Source organism: Elephantulus edwardii, unplaced genomic scaffold, assembly GCF_000299155.1.
Source record: "Elephantulus edwardii isolate Elephantulus edwardi_28Jun2011 unplaced genomic scaffold, EleEdw1.0 scaffold00022, whole genome shotgun sequence".
Classification (NCBI taxonomy): domain Eukaryota; kingdom Metazoa; phylum Chordata; class Mammalia; order Macroscelidea; family Macroscelididae; genus Elephantulus; species Elephantulus edwardii.
The window spans coordinates 5,223,549-5,247,228 of NW_006399772.1; the positions used below are offsets into that span (position 1 = coordinate 5,223,549).

A 23,680-nucleotide genomic window follows, 5' to 3' on the forward strand; every position below is an offset into this window, starting at 1 on the left:
GGATATGTTTTTCTGGATTTTGTTGTTAGTATAGATAAGAATCATAGCCTAGTTTATAAGCAAAAGGAACTTTGGAGATCATGTTCCAACACTTTTTATTTTGCATACAGGGAAATCAGGTCCAGAAAGTTGAAGTGGTTTTCCTGAGGCATTGGGATCAGCTGATATCAGGGATGCGCCAAGAATTCAGGCCTCTTAACCCTCAGTTAAGTTCTTTTTGCAGGACATCATCCTATTACTAGCCCTGTTTTCCTCTCTTTCTTTTTTAATACCTGAAATTCTTTACCCTCTTGGGACTCAGCTTAGCATTTGGTCAACCCGAGTGGAGATGTAGGCTTTTTCTTTGGCAGTGGGGTTTTGATGCTATCAGACAGCACTGGGACACAAGTTGTACTATCTGCTCCCAAGGGTGGATGCAGGTTAGATGGCCGTTCGGAGAACTGGAAGCATTTAAAGGAAAGGTGAGTCATTACCAGCTTCAGGTTGCCATTCATTCTAAGCTTTTGGTGGCATTCCGACTGCATGCCGCACACAGGGATATCTCTTGCTGGCTGGCTTTCACTGCTTCAGTAGTCTCTCTTCCAGCAGATCCAGAGGAATATACCTCAAGACATGCCCGGAATGATAATACAGAGCTACAGATTATCTACTTGAAAAGGAAACGTTTATGGCAGAGAAAGTACACTAAACATTTGGAACATATCTACGTTTTTTAAATGCACATGATTTAAAAATTAAGCAAAATTTGTGCATCAACAGATGAATGGATTAAGAAACGTTGGTACATTCACACGGCAGAGTACTAACCAACTTTGAAAACCAAGAAAACATTTTTTTCTTGTAAACATTGTATAACATGGATATTATGCTGAGTTAAAAAAATCAGTCACCTTGTCAGCATTCGTTGTTTGCTGCTTTGTTAAATTTTGCTATTCTTACTGGGGTGAGTTGATTTCTCATAGTTGCTTTGATTTGTATCTCTCAGAGTTATTTTGAGCATTTTTTCCATGTATTTGTTGGCTATCTGAATGTCTTCTTTGTTGAAGTGTCTGTTCATATCCTGTGCCCATTTTTCAATTGGGTTATTTATCTTGTTGTGGTGCTCGAGTATTTTCTAAATTCTAGATATAAGTCCCTTATCTGATATGTCATTACCAAATATTTTTTCCCAATCTGTGGCTTTCCTTTTGACTCTGTTGGAGAAGGTTTTAGATGTACATAGAGATTTGATTCTTAGAAGGTCCCATTCATGTATTTTATCCACTCCTGGCTGTAGATTTTTCAAGATGCTTGAAAGACTGTTTATGTTGTGGATTAGGACTTCTAGAGTTCTTCCACGCTTTTCTTTAATGAAATGTGTAGTCCTTGGTTTTAGTCCTACGTCCATGATCCATTTTGAGTTGGTTTTTGTGAAATGCCATTGAGGTTTCAGAGAAACTGGAACCCTTATTCACTGTTGGTGGGAATGTAAAATGGTGCAACCACTATGGAAGGCTGCATGGCGCTTTCTCAAAGAGCTATAAATAGAAATACCATTTGACCCAGCAATTCCTCTACTGGGAATATATCCTAAAGAAACCATAACTGCTACCCAAGCAGATATATACACACCCATATTTATCGCGACTTTGTTCACAGTAGCAAAGAGTTGGAAACAACCTAAGTACTGATCAGCACATGAATGGATAGAGAAGCTCTGGTATATACACACAATGGAATATCACACAGCATTGAAAAACAAGGAACTTGTGCAATATTATTCAAAATGGGTGACCTTGGAGGACATTATGCTGAGTGAAATATCTCAGTCACAAAAGGATAAATACTGCATTGTGCCACTGTTGTAGAACTGGACTGACATCAGGATTTGGGTGAGACTGAGAAAAATTGGATAAATTATGTATACTGCATTGAAACAGATGAGGGAGAGAACAGTTTAAAAGCGATATATGATTGGTTATTATGGCTATGACAGGAGTCTGGAGTGAAGGTTGCATAGTGGAGTGTACTGGGGGGGGGAGGGGTAGGTTGTATACCAATGAAGGAATTTTTCTTTTACTTTTCAGAGAGAGGAGCAAACTGGGGGGAAGGGTGGGCAGGGAGAAAAATGCAACAATGAATGAATGGAAATGCAAAATTTCTGTAAATGTTCATTGAAATGCATTTTTAAAAAATCAGTCACAAAGAAACACATGTTGTATAAGACCACCATTATTAATAGCTAAAGAAAGGTTTATACACAGAAAGAATCATTGCTGGATAATTACTTGAGATAGGAACACGGAGTGGGGGGAATAAAATGAATAAATAGGCAATAGGCACATATTAATATGAGTGAAGGAAAAGAATAATATACAGTAAGGGGATGAGCAGCACAATAAAGGAAAGACACAGAGAGGTGTCTAAAGATTAATGGAAATCAGAACTCTAAGATGGAAATGGGCAAAGTATGATTACATTATGGGTATTACAATTAATGTTATGGAACAAAATAAGTATGGATGGAAAATAAGTTGGGTGAAAATTAATTTGCTTTGTAAATCATATTCAAGGCAGCTCTGGAGGCCTAGTGGCAAGAAGCTGTGCTGCAATCCCAAAGGCCACCAGCTGCTCCATGGGAGAAGGATGGTAAATCTCCTCCCATGCAATTAACTGCCTCTGAAAACCCACCCAAAGGTCAGCTATGGGTCAGTTCCAACTCAATGGTACACAACAACAACAACATATCATATTCACTCCAATCACAATTATTTTTAAAATTAAATAAAAGGCAATAGTAATTTAACTCCCAATAAAATGTTTAATCACTTATGAATCTCAATACTTTAAAAAAATTAAATTCTTGTCAGAAAAGAACAAGGCTTTGAGAGGATAGGTACAGCACAATATGAGCACGGCAAAGGAAGACACAAGAAGTTCATAGGATAAAAGGCAACGAATACTATGTGCTCTGTCATATATAAAATCCTAACATAAAAGTAATAACAAGCAACAGCTATGAGTAGATACATAAGAAGATATGTAAGCTAAATATATGTGGGAAGATAAATGGAACTCCACCTACAAATAATATGTTTGGCATAAATAATATGTATGTTTCTACATACATGTGTGTATGTGTTATAAATATATCAAGGTGTATGTTGCAAATATATGCAAGGACAAGGTTTTGAAAACTTCTTAGGCATAACCTTGGTAGAATGAATCACTAGGCTTAGCGATTAAGGTTCGCAGTCTAGGGTTGATCCGGGTTAATTGGCATAATGCAGTCATGGAGCTCTGGTGGTCTAGTGGAGAAGTTGCATCACCAACATAAAGGCAAGAAGTTTGAATTCATCAGCTGCTCTGCAGGAGAAAGATGGTCAATCTTCTCGAATGCAACTTATAGACTCAGTTGTGACTGAAACAAGCTATGAGTCTGTTCCAGCTGGCTGGCATTAAACAACGACAGTCCACAAGGACAATGGTCTATATCTCACCTCGATGTGTTGTGACTGGAGTCTGAAAGACGTGATAAGATCACATCATCTGAGATGAAATTATTGGTCTCTTTTCATTTGAGCAAAGAAAAGGGGCGGGGAGAATCAAAGGAACCAACAGTCCAAAGGACCAAGCATGAAACCCACAGCCTCTACTACTCTGAGACTAGAAGAACTACTACCAGTTGTTCTGACCAAGATTACAATAGATGATTCTTTGAGACAGAGAGACTGACAGGGGGTTCGGGGTGTGGTGGGTAATGCAAAGCAACCTGAATAAGCAGATGTAGAAAGAAAGGCTTGATGATTTACTATGATTTTCTTCTAAAAATTAACTGATTTAAAACCATAAGATCTACCAGACTTGGTGATGTGATAGAAACTGGTGGAACCCCTGAGTTTTTGCCTCTTAGACACTCTTCAACTCCTCTGCTTCTCAGAGACACTTTCAGCCAAATGACAGGTTTATCCAGTGAATACTAACAACAGGGTAGGGGAGTGTACTCCCCAGGACTGTCATGTGGGACCAAAAAAACAGTGTCTGCACCAAGTAAAACTCAGGAAAGGACAAATGGACATGGCGAACACAGGGTGGAATGGAAAGGGGATTGCTGTTATATTGAAAGGATTGCAACCAATGTTATGAAACAAAAGGAGTATGAATTGGTGAGTGGGAAACTCATTTGCTGTAAATTTTAACCCCAATGACATACAAAGTTTGGGGTTTTTTTGTTTTGGTTTTTTTTTTTAAAAAGAATGAATATGTGAACATTTAGTGATTAATGCTTGAAGCCTGTTTTTTTGGTTTGGGTTTGTTTTTAAATTTTATTTTTTAAAATTAATTTTAAAGAATGTTTACAGAGATATTAGATTTCCCCACATTCATGGTTGCATTTTTCTCCTTGTCCACCCCTTCCCCCAATTCACTCTTCTCTTTGAAGAGTAAAAGAAAAATTATTTCATTGGTATACAATCTCCCCGCCCCCCATATGCACTGAGTACACTCCACTATTCAATATATATATCCAAACATATTTCGCTTTCAAACAGTTCTCTCCCTCATCTGTTTCAATGCACTATACATAATTTATCCAATTTTTCTGTCTCACCACAACCCTGTTAGTCCTGTTCTACAATAGTGGCACCATGTAGCACCTGTCCCTTTGTGACTGAGATATTTCCTCCAAGGTCACCCACTTTGAATAATATTGCATGAGTTCTTTGTTTTCCAATGGAGTGTAATATTCTATTGTGTGAATATACCAGTGCTTCTCTATCCATTCATTTGTGGATTGGAACTTACGTTGTTTCCAACACTACTACTGTGAACAAAGCCACAATAAACATGGGTGTGTGTATATATCTGCCTGGGTGGCAGTTATGGTTTCTTTAGGGTATATTCCCAGTAGAGGAATTGCTGGGTCAAATGGTATTTCTATTTGCAACTTTTTGAGAGAGTGCCATGCAGCCTTCCATAGTGGTTGTGCCATTTTACATTCCCACCAACAGTGAATTAGTATTTCAGTTTCTCCACAACCTCGCCAGCATTTGTTGTTTACTGCTCTGTTAAATTTTGCTATTCTTACTGGGGTGAGATATCTCATAGTTGTGAAGCTTGTTTTGTTTTTAGTGGGCTAGATTTTTCAATTATCTGGAGGCTAGGATGGTGAAACCTCAATCTAACATACTTTGGACATGATGTTAAACTGTCAAAAAGAGGGGACAGAACTTAGAAAAAGACATCATGCTGGGAAAGACAAGTTCAGCCAAAGAGAGGAGCTGGATTGACCCAAAGATCACCGAACTTACCGACTGTGGTGCAAATCGTGATGCTGGTGCAAGATAGCAAGGTTCTCAGAGCCATTGTGAATCATGCCAAACAGAAGTTGTCCATATTATTTGCTAGCAAGTACACAAAGAAAAGTTTAGAGGCCTGGGCGTTATCTAGTAAGGTAAGCAAGTAAGCAAGGGTTTACTTGTAGTGCCCTAGAGGTAAGAATCTGTGCCGCAATCCCTAAGGCACACAGTTTGAAACCTCCAGCTGCTCCACAGGAGAAGCCATTAACTGCCTCTGAGAACCTGCTGGAGGGTCAACTATGAATTGGTTCCGACTCGATAGTAAACAACCACGGAGCTCTGGTGGTTTGGTGGTAAGGAGTTGTGCTGCCAACACCAGGGCGAATGGTTCGAATCCACCAGCCACTCACTCCAAGGGCCAAAGATGAGCTTAACTGCCTTAGAAAACCAGCTGGAGGCTCAGCCATGAGCGAATTCTGACTAGACAGTTCAGAACATAACGGGCTCCGAGGGTCAGCTGTGAGTCAGTTCTTGAATGCTTCATGACTGCAAGGATTGTAAATTTGACCAAAGGCTTTGATTCAGACTTGGAAAGAGACAGATGCCAGCCATAGCTCGAAGCAGAATCCTAAAGGTGGTGAAGGGTGGAATTGTTCATTAAAGATTGGTAAGTAAGCACAAGTGAGCTTATGCCTACTTGGCTTCCTGAGTGGTCGGACCCACCAGGTCTCCTACCCCAACCCCCTCGGCACAGTAAAGTCTTTCTCAAGAGATTTTTTTTTTTCCAAGAGATTTTTTATGATGGATTTTTTTCATACCTCAGGTCAAGTCATGTTTCCTTTGGATGTTGTGACTCATAGTAAGAGAAAAAAAAAAACAAAAAACCACCCCTGAAATTAAAAAAAGAGAAAGAGGCTGCTTAAGGAGAAAGAGCTTTAAGTAGCTAATGAGTCAGTGCGTATTCATGGCACTTTGATCAATGCGTACAGGGAGTATTTTTTTGCCGAGAACAAAGACACCAAAGAGATAGCGTCACTGGAAGGAGGAAAAGGCCGCTGTGGGGGATTGGAAATCAGGAAACACTGCCCAGCCCTGCTCCCCAAAGCCGAGTGGACAGGACAGGCCGAAGCATCCAGAGCTTCCAGGTGAAAAGGCAGCATTCTCAGCAAGGAGACTGGTGTTCCATTTTACAGCACTTGTAATGTATTTCCACTGCATGAGCTTGTTTTTCAGAAAAGAGGTTCTTGTGATTCAACAACTGATGGACAGACGGCCTGTCATTTCCTTTTCTTCCCCAACTGACAAGCACCAAAATCCTTTCAATTAGAGCATTACACTGCATAATAAAATATTTAGTATCATTTGATGTATTTTCTCAGGGGCAAGCAAAAAGAGCGAGTGCCCCACCACTTTGGAGATGGTAATTTGTTTACATAGTGTCTGCTTATTGGAGGCCCTAGATGGGCTGACAAGATTCCTCCCGGGATTGCCCCTCTAGGAGGGATGACAATCCGTCTTCTGTGGAGGGACTCGCTGGGAGCATGTTCAGCTTCAGTAAAGGCAGCTTTCAGGGAAAGCCGGAGCCAGGGGCCCAGCTGCCAAGATTTTAATGAATTGCTTTCAATATCCTCTCTGGTGGCTTTCAGCGTGTTTAGCAATCTGAAGGAAGAGGGGGAAAATTCTACAGAACACATGGCGGGCTGGACATTGAAAAGCTGCTATGTACCTATCTGTTCTGTTTCTTCTTAAATGACTAAATGCTGTGCATTGAATTCTTTGTGAGTTTCCTCAAGTCAAGGTATGCATTTTTAATGAAACCGTTTCTGTAATGAGCATTATTTATTCCATGCCCTCTGTTTTTGTCTGAAATAAAGCCAGAAGAACGCTTTTTAAAAGTTTCATTTTATTAATATTTTCCCATGAAGACAGCTTAATAGAAGGTTTCTGTCAAGAAAAGGTAAACATTAAAGAGATGAAAAAGAAATCTTGTTTCTCTTTTTGTTTGCCTCTGGCCATTGTTAGCCCCTTCTTTGAGAATGAAAAGGCTAATGCTATATTAACTCTTTAAAAAGTTTATGAAAGAGGAGAAAAATATAATCTCATGCATTTTCTGTTAGCTAATGACTTTACATTAAACTCACATTTCACTATTGTTAGCACAGCAGGAGGTAATAAGTCCTTCTTTGAAAAGAATCTATGAGGCTTCTGAAATACCAAATAGTCTACTATATTTTTAAGAATTATTTTATTATTATTATTTTTATATGTGTACCATCAAATCAAATTTGACTGGTAGAGGAGGAGATTGTCCCTCCTTCTCCAGCAGAGCATCTAGTGTATTTGAACTGTGTACCTCTGGGATTGCAGTGCAGCTTCTTGCCAATATTCTGCTATCCTTAAGGTATTAAAAAGTTTAAATAACCATAAACTTGCAGTAAATTGGTAATTCAATATGAATCTTTTTTTAATCACTTGAGAATTAAGTCATTGATTTGAAAGATTACCTTTGAATGCTTTAGTGTGTGCTTTCTACAAGTGAGGATATTCTCTCATATAACCATAACACAATTATGAAAATCAGGAAATTATCCTTGTTACATCGCTGATCCCTAATCCTCAAACCACTGACGTCCACTCAGTTGGTCCAGTAATGAATTCTGGGGTGAAAGGATCCAGGTCAGGCTCATGTATAGTGTTTAGCTGTCAGTCCTCACCAGTCTCCTTCTATCAGGCAGTTAACACTTTCAAAGGTTACAGTCCAAATATTTTGAAAACTTGTCTGTTTGCGTTTGTCTGATATTTCATTGTGATGAGATTGTGACTATTCATATCTGGAAGTGATTGTGGTCTATGATTTAGGTTTGTCCTGTAACTATTTTCTTTGGAAGTCAAAAGTTACAATCTAGGTTAGAAGCTGAATACAGTCAGGACAGCTTCCAAACTGTGGTTACAGGTACCTCAGCCTTGACCCTTGCAGCTTTTGGCCATTGTTACAAAATTCTCAGTTCTGCCAATTACGCCTCTCACCTCTGTAGTCCTCCAACAAAGTTGTCCAAAAGGCTCTTAGCTCAGATTCCATGGCATAGCAATTCCAAGTTCAGCTGTGTCTCATGTCAGTCCGGTCTCTAGTTCTCTGCTGTGGCTTTTCTGGCTTTTGCTCTCACACCGGCTAATCTGGCTGGTGCTAGAATCTCTGGTTCTGAAGGATGAGTTGTCTTTTTTTTTTAAATTATGTTTTGTGTGTGTGCTGTCAAATCGCGTCTGACGGGTACAGGAGGAGATTGCACTGCATCTGGTGGATTTGAACTTGAGTTGTCTTTTCTTGCTTTTTCTTTTATGGAAGTTGGTCCCTACAAATGATTTACATTTTGATCTATTGGTTAAGATGGTGTGTACTAAGCTTGGAGTCCCCTGGCGGTGTGGGTAGGTGGTGTAAACAGTTAATGCTTGGGCTGTTGACTAAAAGGTTGGTGGTTTGAGGTCACACAGAAATGCTGCAGAAGAAAGGCCTGGCAATCTTTTGAAAAATCAGTCCTTGAAAACCCTATGCATCTGAGTCCACTCTGACACACATGGGTCGCCCTATGTTAAAATCGAATAGATAGAAAATACTTTTAATGCCACATTTAGTAAGTTTTTTGAGGCAGTACTTTCACACTATGTTGATGATGTTCTGTTCCTCCTCAAAAATCCTATGTAAATCATTTTATGTATCTACATTTACATGAATTCACGGAAAGGTATTGTTTACTGCCTTCTTGTTCTGACTGTCTGACTTGGCCAGAGGGGACCCCTTTACAATAATTTGTGTGCCCTTATAATGTGTCTTCATTAATCCTCAAGAACAGGAGCTGAAGGAAACAAGGTCTTTCCTCCACAACTGACACAGAGGGCCTTCCCCCAGAGCTGGTATCCTAAAGGTGGGCTTCTAGCTTTCTAAACTGTAAGAGAATGAATTTCTGTTTGCTAAATACATTGAGTTGTGATATCACCAAGGCTGTAATCTTTACAGAAGCCAACTCTGTCCCTCATGGAGCAGCTGGTGGGTTCAAACTGCTGACATTTTTGAGTATGTGACTATTGTACCACCAGGACTCCTTCTATCCAGTAGCACTAGAGGGTTTACCTTTCATCTTTCATTGAAACTCTCTTGAATGCCAGTGAGAAATCTGTCCTCCATTATTCTCAATATATTTACCTGACCAATCCCTGTGTTAGTAACTGAGCTCCATTTTAGCTGTCATTCCCAACCAACCCTGTACATCTCCCTAAAGCCACTTGAACTCTGACAGCCCAAGCTAGACAATACCCTCTGTACCCCCTCTTTGCCCAGGTTGGGCTGTGATCAACAATTGATCCTCAGTCCAACCAGTGTAGATGTTTACTTTTCTTTGTTCCATCTAACAGCTTTTAGGGATCTCTGGTGACATAAGCTTCTAGCAGTTGCACTGTTAACCCAAAGGCCATGTCCCTCTAGCAATTCAAATCCACCAGCAGCTCCATGGGAAAAAGATGGTCATTCTCCTCCTCTGTGATGCGAAGCCTCAGAAACCCGATAAAAATGGTCAGTGGTGAGTCAATTCCAACTTGATGGCAATGAGAGTGAGAGAGGATTTAGGATGTAATTGTTCAGGAGGAGGGGTACAGGAATAGGAATTTATGGGGAAAGAAGAAAAGAAGTGACAGGAGGAGAAAGGAGAATGATGAAGGGGAAGAAGGGACATTTTTTATATGAATACCTCACAGACAAGCAGATTGGGTTTCTGTTTTAAAATGACAGTTTTAATAAGGAAAATATTAAAAAAACCTTAGAAATCAAGTGTTTTCTGGCTGATAGAATGTAACAAAGATTTTTTATTTTGCATATTCTTTCATCATTACAAGTAATATGAAATCTATGTATTAATTTAGTAGATGAATTATCACAGGTGGAAACACAAATTTCAGATGATTTTATATGTATCCAATGACCATTTAATATTTTGTTTACTTTCTATACTTATCTACTTTTGTTTACCTTTCCGAGCAACAGCAAAGCGTTGACTAAAGCAAGGAAGACCCTCAACCAGATGGATTGACATAGTCACTGAAGCAATGAATTCAAGTATGTCAGATTGTGAAGAAAGCACAGACGAGGACAAGATTCAGAACTTTTGTTCATAGGGTCACTATGGGTTGTAATTCACTCAATGGCACCTAACAGCAACAACATTATTCTATCTAGGAAGCTTTGGTGGCCTAAAGGGTAAGGAGTTCTGCTGGAAACCGACAGGCAGACAGTTTGAATCCACCAGATGACTGGGAGAGATCCTTATTTGGTCCCATTTTTTAAAGTGATCCAAAAGAGTGTAGAAATTATCAAATAATCACCACACAAGATAAACAACCCAATTACAAAATGGGCACAGGATATGAACAGACACTTCACTAAAAAAGACATTCAGACGGCAAACACACACGAAAGAATGTTCAAAATCCCTAGCTCTAAGAGAGATGCATATCAAAACAACCATGAGATATCATCTTACCCTAGTAACAATAGCAAAATTTAACAGAACAGTAAACATGAAATGCTGGCAAGCTTGTGGAGAAACTGGAACTCTTATTCATTGTTGAATACATTGGGAGTGTAAAATGGTACAAACACTATGGATGGCAGTATGGTTCTTTCTCAAAAAGTTAGAAATAGAAATACCATTTGACCCAGCAATTCAACTACTGGGAATATATCCTAAAGAAACCAGAACTCCACCAAAGCAGATATATGCACACTTATGTTTATTGCTGCTTTGCTCACAATAGCAAAGAGTTGGAAATAACCCAAGTGTACATCAACAAATGAATGGATAGAGAAGCTGTGGTATGTTCACACAATGGAATACTACACAGCATTGAAAAACCAGGAACTAATGAAATATTATACAAAATGGGTGACCCGGGAGGACATTATGTTGAGTGAAATATCTCAATCAAAAAAGGACAAATACTGCATAATGCCACTGTTATAAAACAGGACTGACATCGGATTTTGGGAGAAACTAAGAAAAGAGGTGATAAATAATGTACACTGTATTGATAAAACAGATGAGGGATAGAACTGTTTAAAAGGGATATATGATTAGGTATTATTTGCATGGCAAGAGTCCAGAATAAGAGCTGCATAGTAAAGTGGACTTGGGGGCAGGGTGGATTGTATAGTTAATTACATGTAGGTTGGTTCATTAAATGTTGTTCTCCCTAAAAAAAAGAAATTATCAAATAATATTATTACTATATCATGAAGAAATAATCTTGGAGATTATCTAAGAATGACTGGGATATTACATCCATAAGGAAATTCAAACTGGAGTCAAAAGAAGTCATGACATAAGGGATATTATTGCTAATGTTGGATGGATCTTGATTGAAAGCAGAGACTATGAGAAAACGACGAAAGGTATATAAGTGTCCAGGTCTTTCATTCATAGGATCACTATGAGTTGTCTATGACTCGACGACACCTAACAGCCACAATAGATCCTAACAAATTAAGACAATAAGAATGAGAATCCCAGAACACTTAATTGTGTTCAAGTAAAACCTTTACATAGATTAAGAAGTATTAGTCTGAAGAGAACAAGGAAACACTGAGTGATTTAAAATTGGGAAATATGTTTGTCAGGATTGTATCCTTTCTCCGCCCTATTCAATCTGTGTGCTAAGCAAATTATTTGAGAAGATGGATTATATGAAGAAGAATGTGCACAAGAATTGGAGGAAATCTCATCAACAACCTGCATATGATAACACAATCTTGCTTGCAGAAAGTGAAGAGAACTTGAAATACCTGCTGAAGAATATCAGACTACAAAAAAAATTAATTAAAAAAAGAATATCAGACTACAACCTTCAATATGGATTACATCTCATCCAAGTCAACAAAGATCCTCACCATCATGTTAAATGGAGTAAAGATTTATCAATTAGTTTTACTTGGATTCACTATCAGCACACATGACAGCAGCAATAAAGAAATAAAAAGTGTTGCATAGGGAACATCTGCTGTCAAGGACCTCTGCAAAGTGCTAAAGAGCAAGGATTTAATTTGAAAGACTAAGGTATGCCTGATCCAAGCTGTAGTCTTTTCAGTTGCTTCCTATGTACCTGAAAGCCGAACATTAAATAATGATGACACAAGTATCGTTGACTTTGAATTGTGAATTTTGAAAAGTGCAACCAGAGTCTTCTCAGAGGCAAGGATAGTGAGTGAAGCTTTAGCTCACTTTTGGGGGCATGTAGTCAGGAGGGAGCAATCATTGGGAAAAAAGACATCATACGTGGATGAGAAAAAGAAAGGAAGACCCTCAACATGACTTAGTGAAGGTAACCATGGACCAGAGCATATCAGAGGTCTGAGGATGGCAGATGGGGCAAGGTTCAGATTTGTTGTTCATTGGATTGCTATGAGTCATAGCAGACTCCAACGGACCTAAGAACAATTCCTAAGAAAACACCACCACAGGACACTGGGCCCAACAATGACACAGCCACATATGACCCTGTTAGAAATTCAAATTCACTGCCATGCAGTCAGAATAGACTCCTTTTTTTTTCAAATTTTTAAAATTTTATTTTAATGTTTTAAATTATTATTAATTTTAACGAACATTTACAAAGACTTTGGATTCGCTCTTCTCTTTGAAAAGTAAAAGAAAAATTCTTTCCTTGTTATACAATCTCTCCCCCCAAGTCCACTCCACTATGCAGCCTTCGCTCTGGACTCCTGTAATGACAATAATACCTAATCATATATCCCTTTTAAACAGTTCTCACGCTCATCTGTTTCAATGCAGTATACATAATTTATCCCCTCTTTCTTAGTCTCCCCCCAACCCCAATGTCAATTCTGCTTTACAACAGTGGCACTATTTGAATAGATTCTTACAGGGCTCTATGAGAAAGATAGTGGGAACTGGTCCAGGCGCCCGGTGCAGGTCGGCCCAGCTCAGGGCTCAGTGTGCAGTGTGGCCCGGGGGGGGGAGGTGGGGGTTGGTCTAGTCCCCGTACCCCGATGCAGGTCGGCCCGGTCTGGGGCTCTGTGTGCGGCGTGGCCCGGCGGGAGGTGGGGGTTGGTCTGGTCTGCGCGCCCTGGTGCAGGTCAGCCGGTCTGAGGTTCCGTGCACGGCGCGGTCCGGCGGAGGTCAGCCTGCCTGGGGCTCCGTGCGCGGCGCGGCCCGGCGGCCACGGGGGAGGGAGCCGAGCCGGAGGGGCGGTGTCGGGACTCCCCAGCAGAACCGAAAGCAGCAGCCGCCGGGGGCGGGAGCGGGGGCGGGGACGGGGACGGCGCGGGCGGGCGCAGGGCGAACAGGCGGGCGGAGAGCCGGGAATGCCCGCGGTACTGGGCTCTCCAGCCTTCTGTGGCTCGTGTCCTGGCGATGGCGCTGCGTCTCGTCACCACCTTCGACCTCCAGAAGGACGTGCTCCCGAGGCTGCAGGAGCGGCGGGCTGTGCCAGTGGTCACTGGGGCCTCAGGCGGCGGCACAGGTGTGGGAAGCGCGTGCAGGGTGGCTGCCTGTTTGGGGAACTACAGGGGCCCTGAGCCATTCATATTGGGATTGGGGGGCACCGGCCAACTGGGAGCAGCCTGTGGCCCCTGCCCACTTGGCGGAAGGGGTGGGTCACCCTCCCCGTGGGCTTGATTTCGTTGGCTTTGCAGCTCTCACCCTTGCCCAGGGGTGAAGTTCAGAGGTCCAGATCGTGGACAAGGTCTTGGCTGGGTTAAAATGGTTTTCTACTAAGTGTTGCAGCTTCCTGACTTGCCTGTTAAAGTAATTCCGCCACAGGCCGGAGGCTGCAGAAAGTAGTGGTACCCTCAGCATCACTCATGTAAGGGAGGGTTAGAGAGGGGTAGCTGCGGGCCAAGGATGCAGGAAGACGATCCATCTCAGTGCATCTCTAGTCTGGTATTGGACTCCTACAGGCTCAAGTTATAAAAAAGAAAAGGTAACTGCAGCCACTATGGAAACATGTAACTATGTAAGAGTTGCACAATTAGTCCTCTCGTTTGTGGAAGTGTTTCTGCCTCTGTGTGAACGGCATCAGTGATTTAAGGGACAGAACATGCCTCAGGTTATGTCCAAGGGGACAGCACCAGGCTTTGAGCTTCAGCCTTGTTCCATGATGCTCTTGTCCGACTCCCTTTCACCTTCTCCAGCACCATTAAGCATACTTACCTGTGCAAGGCAGCCAGTGGGGGCGTGGGACGAAGTGATGCTCAGATTTTCAGCCCAACTTTTCCAAAGTGAAATGGAATATGTGCCTAAGCGGTTGTCTTTTCTCCTGTCTCAGAAATCCTTGTTTCGTTTTCGGTGAAAGAGAGAAAACTTGCTTTCTGAGTCATCCTAGCCTTTGTTTACTTCAAAGAAGGGGAACTTGGTGGTTTCTTACTTTTCTTTTTAATAATAGATTACATAAATGATGGACTTAAATTTCACTTTAAGGCAGTGATGCCTCAGGGTCCCATGTCTTACCTTGACTTTTTTTCCTCTGTCTGATTTTCCTTAAACACTGTCTTAGGGGTATTAAGTTACTCATATCTCAACTTCTTCCCTTCTGAGCCCCTTCAGTTGCTAATGTGAATCTTTGCCCTGTCCTCTGGCATTTTGTTGTTATGTGCCACTCTAGTTGGAACCAACTCATTGCTGACCCTTCAGCAGGTTTTCAGAGACTGTAAATCACTTGGGAGGAGATTTCCAGTCCTTCAACAAATATACAGCTGGTAGATTTGAACCATTTGTCTTTGGATTGGCAGCTCAGCGCCTTACCACTAAACCACCAGAGCCTCCAATGTAGTAGAGTTACTTGGAGCCCTCAGTGTAGTAGAGTTACTTGCATATTGGTTGTTTCTAATAGTCATACGTGCTTGTGTGACAGGAGGCTTGAATTTGCTGTTAATAGTATTATTAGTAAAACTTCGTGAGTGGGATGGAATGGTGAGAGGAAATTTCTTAAAAATATCCCAAGTGTCTAAAGGTATTTGAAGGTTTTTTTTTAGAAACAAAACAAAACTTTAGACGTTTCCAAGTCTGTTTTCCCTCACAAAGTAGTCTTTGGTTTGAACTCATTTTGTATGAGTAAATGACAGCGAATGATCTCTTAGAAGGGTGAAATGCCACAATCATGTATCTCAGTAACATGAGTCGTGATTGAAAAGCTCTGTATAAACCATTTGGGTCTTTGACTTCCTTTTATCTTTCATTTGTTTGTGAAGAAATTGAAATCTGTGTGTTGACCTTTCACCACACAATAGATAATTTGGGTCCTCAAAGAACAAATTTACTAGAAATGCTAGCTTTTCTGGTATTAGTAATATTTTGTTCCTACAGAGCATCTTGGCAAGTTGTTTGCCCTCTTATGCACACTAAAAGAAATTGCTGCCTTCTGTATTCACTTGTGGGTGATGGTTCAAAAGAACACAGCCTAAGCGTCTCAGTTTCTCTTCTGCTATGATTTGCTGCACTGGTAGGATAATCTGTGATTCTGATTTATTTCTAGGACAGCAGTTACTCCACACATTTGTGCAAATTCTTTTCCTTTCAGAGTCACAGCTTTTCAAATGTAAATGATGAATAATTACACCATTGTGATGTCTCATCCTTGCAGCTTGCTTTGGAAAGCTGAAGCCTTAGTATTTTACCATCAACAAATACAATTGAAGATTTCTGAGTGGTGTTAATGATCATGAAGTATGACATATTCTTGGCAAGATAACCAGTGAGATGTGCTACATCAGCTGTTGAGATTCAGTGTCTGTAGGATAGCTTTTAGTCAACAAGGGGTTGCGGAGGAAGGAGATCACATTTGGTTACTGCTTCTACTGCTTCTTTATGGTTGAATTTTGAGACAATGATCTCTCTTGGGATGCAGAGAAAGTAGTATTTAAAAAATGAAAACAATTATATGAAAGAATATTTTAGTAAATGTAAACTATGAAAATAGCAAAAATAAAGTTATACACTCACTGTCAGTCCTGAAAAGTAGAATCAAGACTTCTGAAGGCACTTATGTGCCCCTATGTGAAGGCACTTATGTGCCCCATTCGATGTCCTTAAAACCCCAAAGGTAACGGCTATTTAAACGTTTATATTTTAGCATTCTTTTGATTTTGTTGAAAGCTTTAACCCATATCTCTCCAAGCAATGAAATTTCATTTTGCCTATTTGTAGATGAAATGAAAGTATAGCACCATGTATATTGCTTTAGCTTTTTTTTACCTTAATATTGTGAGATTTCTCCATGGTGGTTGCTGTAGGTGTTGACTGTTCATTTCCACTCTCATAATACACCCCAGCGTGAATCGGGACAAGCTGTTCTGGTGGCACAATCTGCAGAGAGTTGCTGCTAATCCATAAAATGCACCTCGCTGGTGGTTTACATCTACAGTCAGCTCTGTGTCGGGGCCATGGCTAGTGAGGGATTAAGGTGAAATATCAAGGTTCTTTTGACCCAACACAGCTCATCTTGAACAAGCCTTTTATTTCAGCGGTAGAGTGTATCTTGTGATGCTTGACTTCTCCCTCTGCAAAATTTTGCTTCCTTTCCCTCAGCTATTAATCCCACTTTATTAGATGTACTAATCCCACTTTATTAGATGTACTAATCCCACTTTATTAGATGGAGAGAAGATTGAAGTTGTTAACAATTTCATCTTGCGAGGATCCACAATCAGCACCCTCTTCCAGCATCAACAGTCAGGAACTCAAAAGAAGAGTTGCATTGGGAATATCTGCTGTCAGGAACCTCTCCAGAGCATTGATCTCACTCTAGAAACTAAGATTTGCCTGATCCAGGCCATGATCTTCCCAGTCATTTGCTCTGTCTGAAAGCTGGACAGTGAATAAGGATGACAGAAGAAGAATCAGTGTCACTGAGTTGTGTTGTCAGAGTAGAGTATTGAGCAGATCATAGACTGCCAAAAAAATAAGAAGAGGGTGAAACCAGTTTGTTTCTTGGAGGCGAGGATTTTGAAGCTCCAGCTCACATACTTTGGACATGGGCTCGTCCTTAGAGAAAGACATCATGCTTGGAAGAGTGGAGAAGCAGTACAGGAGAAGAGTACCCTGGATGAGATGAATTGACAGTGATGATGGCAATGGGGTCAGGTGTGCCAGAGCTAGTAAAGTTGGCTGAAGATAGAGCAAGGTCCAGAAATGTTATTCATAGAGTTGCTATGAGCAGGAGTCGACTTTATGGCACATAACAACAACAATAACTATCTGAAGCTTTGGTGGCCTAGTGATAAGGAGCTGCACTGCCATCCCTGAGGCATGCAGTTCAGATCTACCAGCTGCTCTTCCGGAGAAAGATGGACAATATCCTCCCAAGCCAGAAACAAGACAGAGGATGAGCTATGAGCCAGTTCCAACTCCATGCACAGCAACAAACAAGTATCTAGGGTACTCTGGGAGCCGCGTGAGTCATAAGGAGTTATGCTGCCAACACAAAGGCCAGGGGTTAAAACCCACCAGCTGCTCTGTGCGGCTAAGGTGAGCTGTCTTCTTTCTTGCAGTTTACAACCTCTGAAATCCCTGTAGAGAGTCAATCCTGACTTGACAACAAGTGAATGAATAAACACTTTGAAAGGTCTTCCGTCTGTTTGCCAATTTTTTAATTTTTTCCCACCTCTTTTCCTTTCTTGCTGTTTCACTTGGATCTGCCTGGTTCTGCCTGGTGGCCTTGCCCTGGGCTCTGCTTCTGCCACTCCACCTCCATAAGCTGTTCCTGTGGGTCTCACTTGGCATCACCTTTGGGGTCTGGCTGCTTCTCAGGAAGCAGGTCTGGGAAGGTGAAGGTCTGCCTATGAGCCAGCTGGACATAGGCGACCTTGTAGTCCGGCTTTTTCACCCACATGTTTCTGTTAACTCATGTCCTGTTGGAACGGTGCTGCACCCGCGTCTGTGGCTGCCACTGGCACCTGGTAGAGGCTCTGCAGGTAGTTTCTAAGCTCCACCCTGGTAGTTTCCAGCGGGATCTGGAACTGCACAGTGTCATCAGGCTGGGCCGTGCCAGGTCGCACCAGTTGGATGAAGAAGTGGGTTCAGAATACACGGAGCTGTGGCTCTCTGAGCTGGCACCTTCCACGCCATGGTGGCCACTTCCCCAATTTTTTAGGTTTTATTTTTAGGGGTTTTTTGGTGTGTTTTTTTTTTTAATAGTCCCAGATTCTAGGTCTTTGTCTATTATGCTGTTGTTAGGTGCCATTGAGTGACCTCTGACTCAGAGTGAAGCTATATACAACAGAACAAATCCCTGTCTGATTCTGTGACATCTCTCCAGTGCCCGTTTTTGTGGCCACTGTTCCCTCCATCTCTTTGCGGATATTTAGCTTTTTAACGGCCTCACTACTTTTCCAAGTGTAATATCCTTCTTCAGGGACAGACCCCTCCTGATTACTGACCTAAAATATATGCAATGAAGTCTTACTATCCTTGTTTCTAAGGAACACTCTGATGGACTTTTCCTAAGACATTATTTATTTATTCTTTGGACAGTCCATGATAGTCACTGTTCTTCACTAATACCAACAGTTCAAAGACATAAGATTTTCTTGGTCTTTCTGATTCATTGTCTAATTTGTACATGCATAGGAAGCATTTGTGAATATTATGGTTTGTATCAGGTACACCTTACTCTTTAAAGTGGCATCCGTGCATTTAGCACTTTAAAGACACTCAATTCTGTGGATCATAGTAAATTATTAATACAACTGTGAAGAATGTACAATTCTAGAACACTTAATTGTGCTTATGTGGAACATGTATATAGTTGAAGAAGCAGCCGTTCAAACAGAACAAGGGGGTACTGCATGGTTCAGAGTAGGAAAGGTATGCCTCAGGTTTATGGCCTGTCATCGTACTTATCCATGTGCTGAGCAGATCATCCAAGAAGTTGGACTGTATGAAGAATAGTGGCATAAGAATTGCAAGAGGACCCATCAACAGCCTGCGGTATGTAGATGACAACAGCCTTGCTTGCAGAAAATGAAGCACTGAAGTACTTAGTGATGAAATTCAGCCTTCAGTGTGGATCATAGTCAACATAAAGAAAACAAAATTCCTCATAAATAGACCAATATCAATACCATGATGAACAAAGAAAGACAATAGTTTCATTTTGCGTTGGCCCAAAATCAGCACTCAGTGGAAGTAGTAGTCAAAAAATCAGTCTGCCTATTGCATGGGACAATCTGCTTGCCTATCACACATACTGAAAATGTTTTCTCCTAATCTGTCACTTGCTTTCTCAGTCCTTAATGATTAAAACTTTGCAGCTTTTGAAATGGAAAACATTTCAGCCTACCTGCTTTGATAAATAGGAGTTTCTAAATTTTAATATAGTAATTTGTAGTTTGTGCTTTTTTCAATCTTTTGAGAATTTTTATCTGCTCAGAAGTCGTGGTGATGTTTTCATATTAAATTTTTGAAGTTTTTACCTGTGAGTTCAGTTTTTTAATCTACCTGGAGTTGTGTGTGTGTGTTATATATATAATAGGACATAACAATCTGACTTTAGTGTTTTCCCCTGTTAATAGTGAGTTTTTCTAGTATCATGAACCACAGAATGCTTCCTGTTCTTAGTGATGGCAAATTCATGCCAGTCACACATCAGATTTACATATAGATGAAAAGTCTCATTTTCTGGGTTATTTATTGTGTTCCACTGGTCAATTTGAGACAGCAGTATAAAGCCTTCATCATTGATAGTGCAAGTTCCCTCATCATAGTATTCTTCCTGGATATTTTATGCCCTTTATTCTTTCACTGTGTGTGTGCGTGTGTGTGTATGTAAAATTTTATTTTTAAAATACTTATTTATTTTATTTTATTTTTATTTTTTGTGTGTGTGTGTACCATCAAATTGGATCTAACTGGTGCAGGAGAAGATTACCCCTCCTTCTCCAGCAGAGCATCTGGTGGGTTTGAACCACGTACCTCTGGAATTGCAGTGTAGCTTCTTGCCACTAGGCCACCAGAGCTCCCTATGTAGCTGTCAAATTTTATTAAGAACTTTTGGGATAGTGACAGGAGTTTCATCCTATAAATCAACTTGAGGAGAATTGGCATCTTTACAATATTTATTCTTCCTCGCCATGAACACAATATGACTTGATGTTTATTGTCATTATTTTGACTCACAGTAATCGTATGAACAAGAGAATGAAAGCCTCTTCCCTACGGTCCTCATGGTCAGTGCTGTGTTTGGGTCCATTGTTAAAGCCACCAAATCACTCCATTTCTGTGCTTGTCTTCCTCTTGTCAGCTGACCCTTCACTTCACCAGGCACATTCTCCGTTTCTTTAAATACCTTTTAATAAGAGTTAGAATTTTCTTCATGAAGGGTCTGCATATCTTTAGCTCAATTTATTCCTTCTGGTTTTTGTTGTTTCATGAACCGTGAATTTAAAACGTTGCACATTTTACTTGCTGGTACACAGCAGTGTGATTGATTTTATATATTGATTTTTGTAGCCAATGTCTAATCCTTTGTTGGACTGCTTACACCCTTTAGAAACAAAGAAAAAGATTCCTGAGATATAGAATTTTTTAGGGTTTAGATATCATATAGATTTAAGACAGGGGAAAAAAGTAAGTCTGCTTTCAAATGTCTTCTAGCCTGGTTGATTTATCTCAGATTTATGACATACCAGTTTAGTTCAGTCTTTCAAATATTGTTACCGTTAATCTTTGCCAGGAAATGCTATATTTTACCATGTGATTGATTCAAGAGTAATGGCTTTTTTTGGTTTGTTTTTTGTTTCCTATGCCACTAGGTTGACTTAATGGCCAGGGGCTTGGTTTATTCTTACTGTTCTCATTTTTTTTATTAGTTTATTTTGCTACTCTTTGTCTGTGACCCTCCTTTTTCTTTTTTTCTTCCCTTACTTTCATCATCTCCTCTCTCAGTTCTCATTTATGTTTTGGAAACAAATTTAAATATTTGTGTAAAAATGTTTGATTGTTTGACTTCTCTGGTAAAGTCATTGAGAAGATAAAACCTTTTTTTTATTTCGGTTTTATAGCAATTAGGAGCAAAATTTATACATTTAACAAATCTCTTCCCGTGAAGTCTTGTGCTTGGCAAAGACTACTGTAGAGTGGATGAGATTATCTGGTAAACAGTTTCTGTTTAATAAGAGCTAGAACTGGCCAGCACTCTTAATGTCTGGGAATTGCCTGTCTTTTGGAAATTTACTTATACAAATATCTTACTTATTACAATGCCATTTACTTTTTCTTCATAAGCCCTGCACTGTAGCATAAAACTTTATTTCCTCATCTGAAGCTGCTGAACTTCCTCCTTTGAACTTTTCAGTGATGATCCACTATGAGAAGAGTCAGAATGAATAAGCAAAGAGGCTATTGACAACTTCTTCCAAAAGGGTGTGTCTCTGGGGAGAAAGGGCAGCTAGACTAATGGTGTGTGGTGAGACCTTGATCTCTGGATTTCCAGCATTGCCAAATTTGTTTAACAGATGTCCCTAAAATGGCAACCATGTGCTTAACTGCAAAATGAATGGACATCAGCAGTAATTACCCAATGTACTCACAAAGACATTATTTTATTACTTCTTTTTATGTTGTCAACCACAGTTGTGTTATACGTTGATCCCAGTAATGACTATTTCGTGGACTGCCAAAATAGCAAACAAGTCTGTTTTGGAGGAAACGAAACCAGGGTCCTCCTTAGAGGCAAGGATGATGAAATGTCACATACTTTGGGCATGTTGCCAGGAGGAATACTGGAAAAGGTATCATGCAAGGAAAGGTGAAAGGTCGGAAAGAGAGGAAGATTTTCAACGAGATGGATTTACACAGTGACTGGAACAGTGGGCTCGCGCATATTAGAGGTGGTGAGGCTTGAATGGGATTGGGCAAGACTTAGATCTGTTGTTAATTAGGTCACTATGAGTTGTAGTTGACTTAATGGCATTTAACAATATAATTTACTGTTTGATGAAAATTTCTTGATCTGTGATATAAATATGTAATTCAGTGGTTCTCAATTCTTTCTACACATTATAATAATCTGGGACACACACATGCACAAACACACGCTTTTACAATATTGGTTCCACACTAGTCATAAGAAAAGCAGAATTTCTTGGGTAGGGCTTGGGCATCAGTGTTCTTTTAAAAATTGCCCTGATGATTCCAAAGTTGAGAACCACTAGCTAATGGGTTAAGCATGAATCTTTTGTTGCAGTCTGCAAATGCAAAAGCAGATTTTTTTTCTTCATCTTTGACTCATTTGAAAATAGATGTGCTTTTTTGGCAAGGAATTGCATTTTCTAAGCAAGATCTTATGTGAAGGAGTTTCTTATCTTAGCTGAAACATTTTAAGTGTACTTTGGAGAGGGTATCTGCCAGCATCCTTCTAATTGTGAAAGTAAAATACTTCTCAAAATATTGACCCATCACATTCTAGAAGTGGTCAGAGTTATGTGCAGAATGAAAAGGACTCACTGAAATTCTTTTTAGATGTTTTCAAAATCTACGTAAGAAATTTTTTTTATTTTAAGTTGATTTTCATGAAAGTTTAAAGAGACTTTAGATTTCCACTCATTCACTGTTGCAGTTCTTGCCCTGCCCACCCCTCCCCCTCCAATTCGCTTTTCTTTTTGAAAAGTGAAAGGAAAAAATCTTTCATTGTTATTCAGTCCCTACCCCCAAGTCCACGCCACTATGCTACCTTCATTCTGGACTCCTGTTATAACAATAATATCTAATCTTGTCAAGTCATCTTTTATAACAGTGGCATTATGCCATATTTATCTTTTTGTGACTGAGATATTTCACTTAGCATAATGTCCTCCAGGGTCATCCATTTTGTGTAATATTTAATGAGTTCCTTGTTTTTCAATGCCACATAGTATTACATTTTGTGAATATACCACAGCTTCTCTCTTTGCTATAGTGAACAAAACCGAAATAAACACAGGTGTGCATGTGTCTGTTTTGGGTGGCAGTTATGGTTTCTTTAGGGTGTATTCCAAGTAGTGGAATTGCTGGGTCAAATGGTATTTCTATTTCCAACTTTTTGAGAAAGCACCATACAGCCTTCCATAGTAGTTGCACCATTTTACACTCCCACCAACAGTGAATAAGGGTTTAAGTTTCTCTACAACCTTGCCAGCATTTGTTGTTTGCTGCTCTGTTGAATTTTGCTATTCTTACTGTGGTGAGATGATATATCATAGTTGCTTTGATTTGCATCTCTCTTAGATCTAGGAATTTTTAACATTTCTTCACGTGTCTTCCATCTGAATGTCTTCTTTGGTGAAGTGTCCATATTCTGTACCCATTTTTCAGTTGCGTTGTTTACCTTTATCCTGTTGTGGTGCTCGAGTATTTTATAAATTCTAGATG

At 40.1% G+C, this 23,680-nt stretch overlaps 1 protein-coding gene across 1 annotated transcript in view; it reads left to right on the forward strand.

The window, feature by feature from the left end:
* The first annotated feature begins 13,690 nt into the window (after positions 1-13,690).
* Positions 13,691-23,680, forward strand: part of GSAP (gamma-secretase activating protein) — a 112,288-nt gene continuing 102,298 nt past the window's right edge. Inside the window, exon 1 of the mRNA XM_006882600.1 lies at positions 13,691-13,799. Coding sequence (XP_006882662.1) covers positions 13,691-13,799 — 109 coding nt within the window. The remainder of the gene's footprint in view (positions 13,800-23,680) is intronic.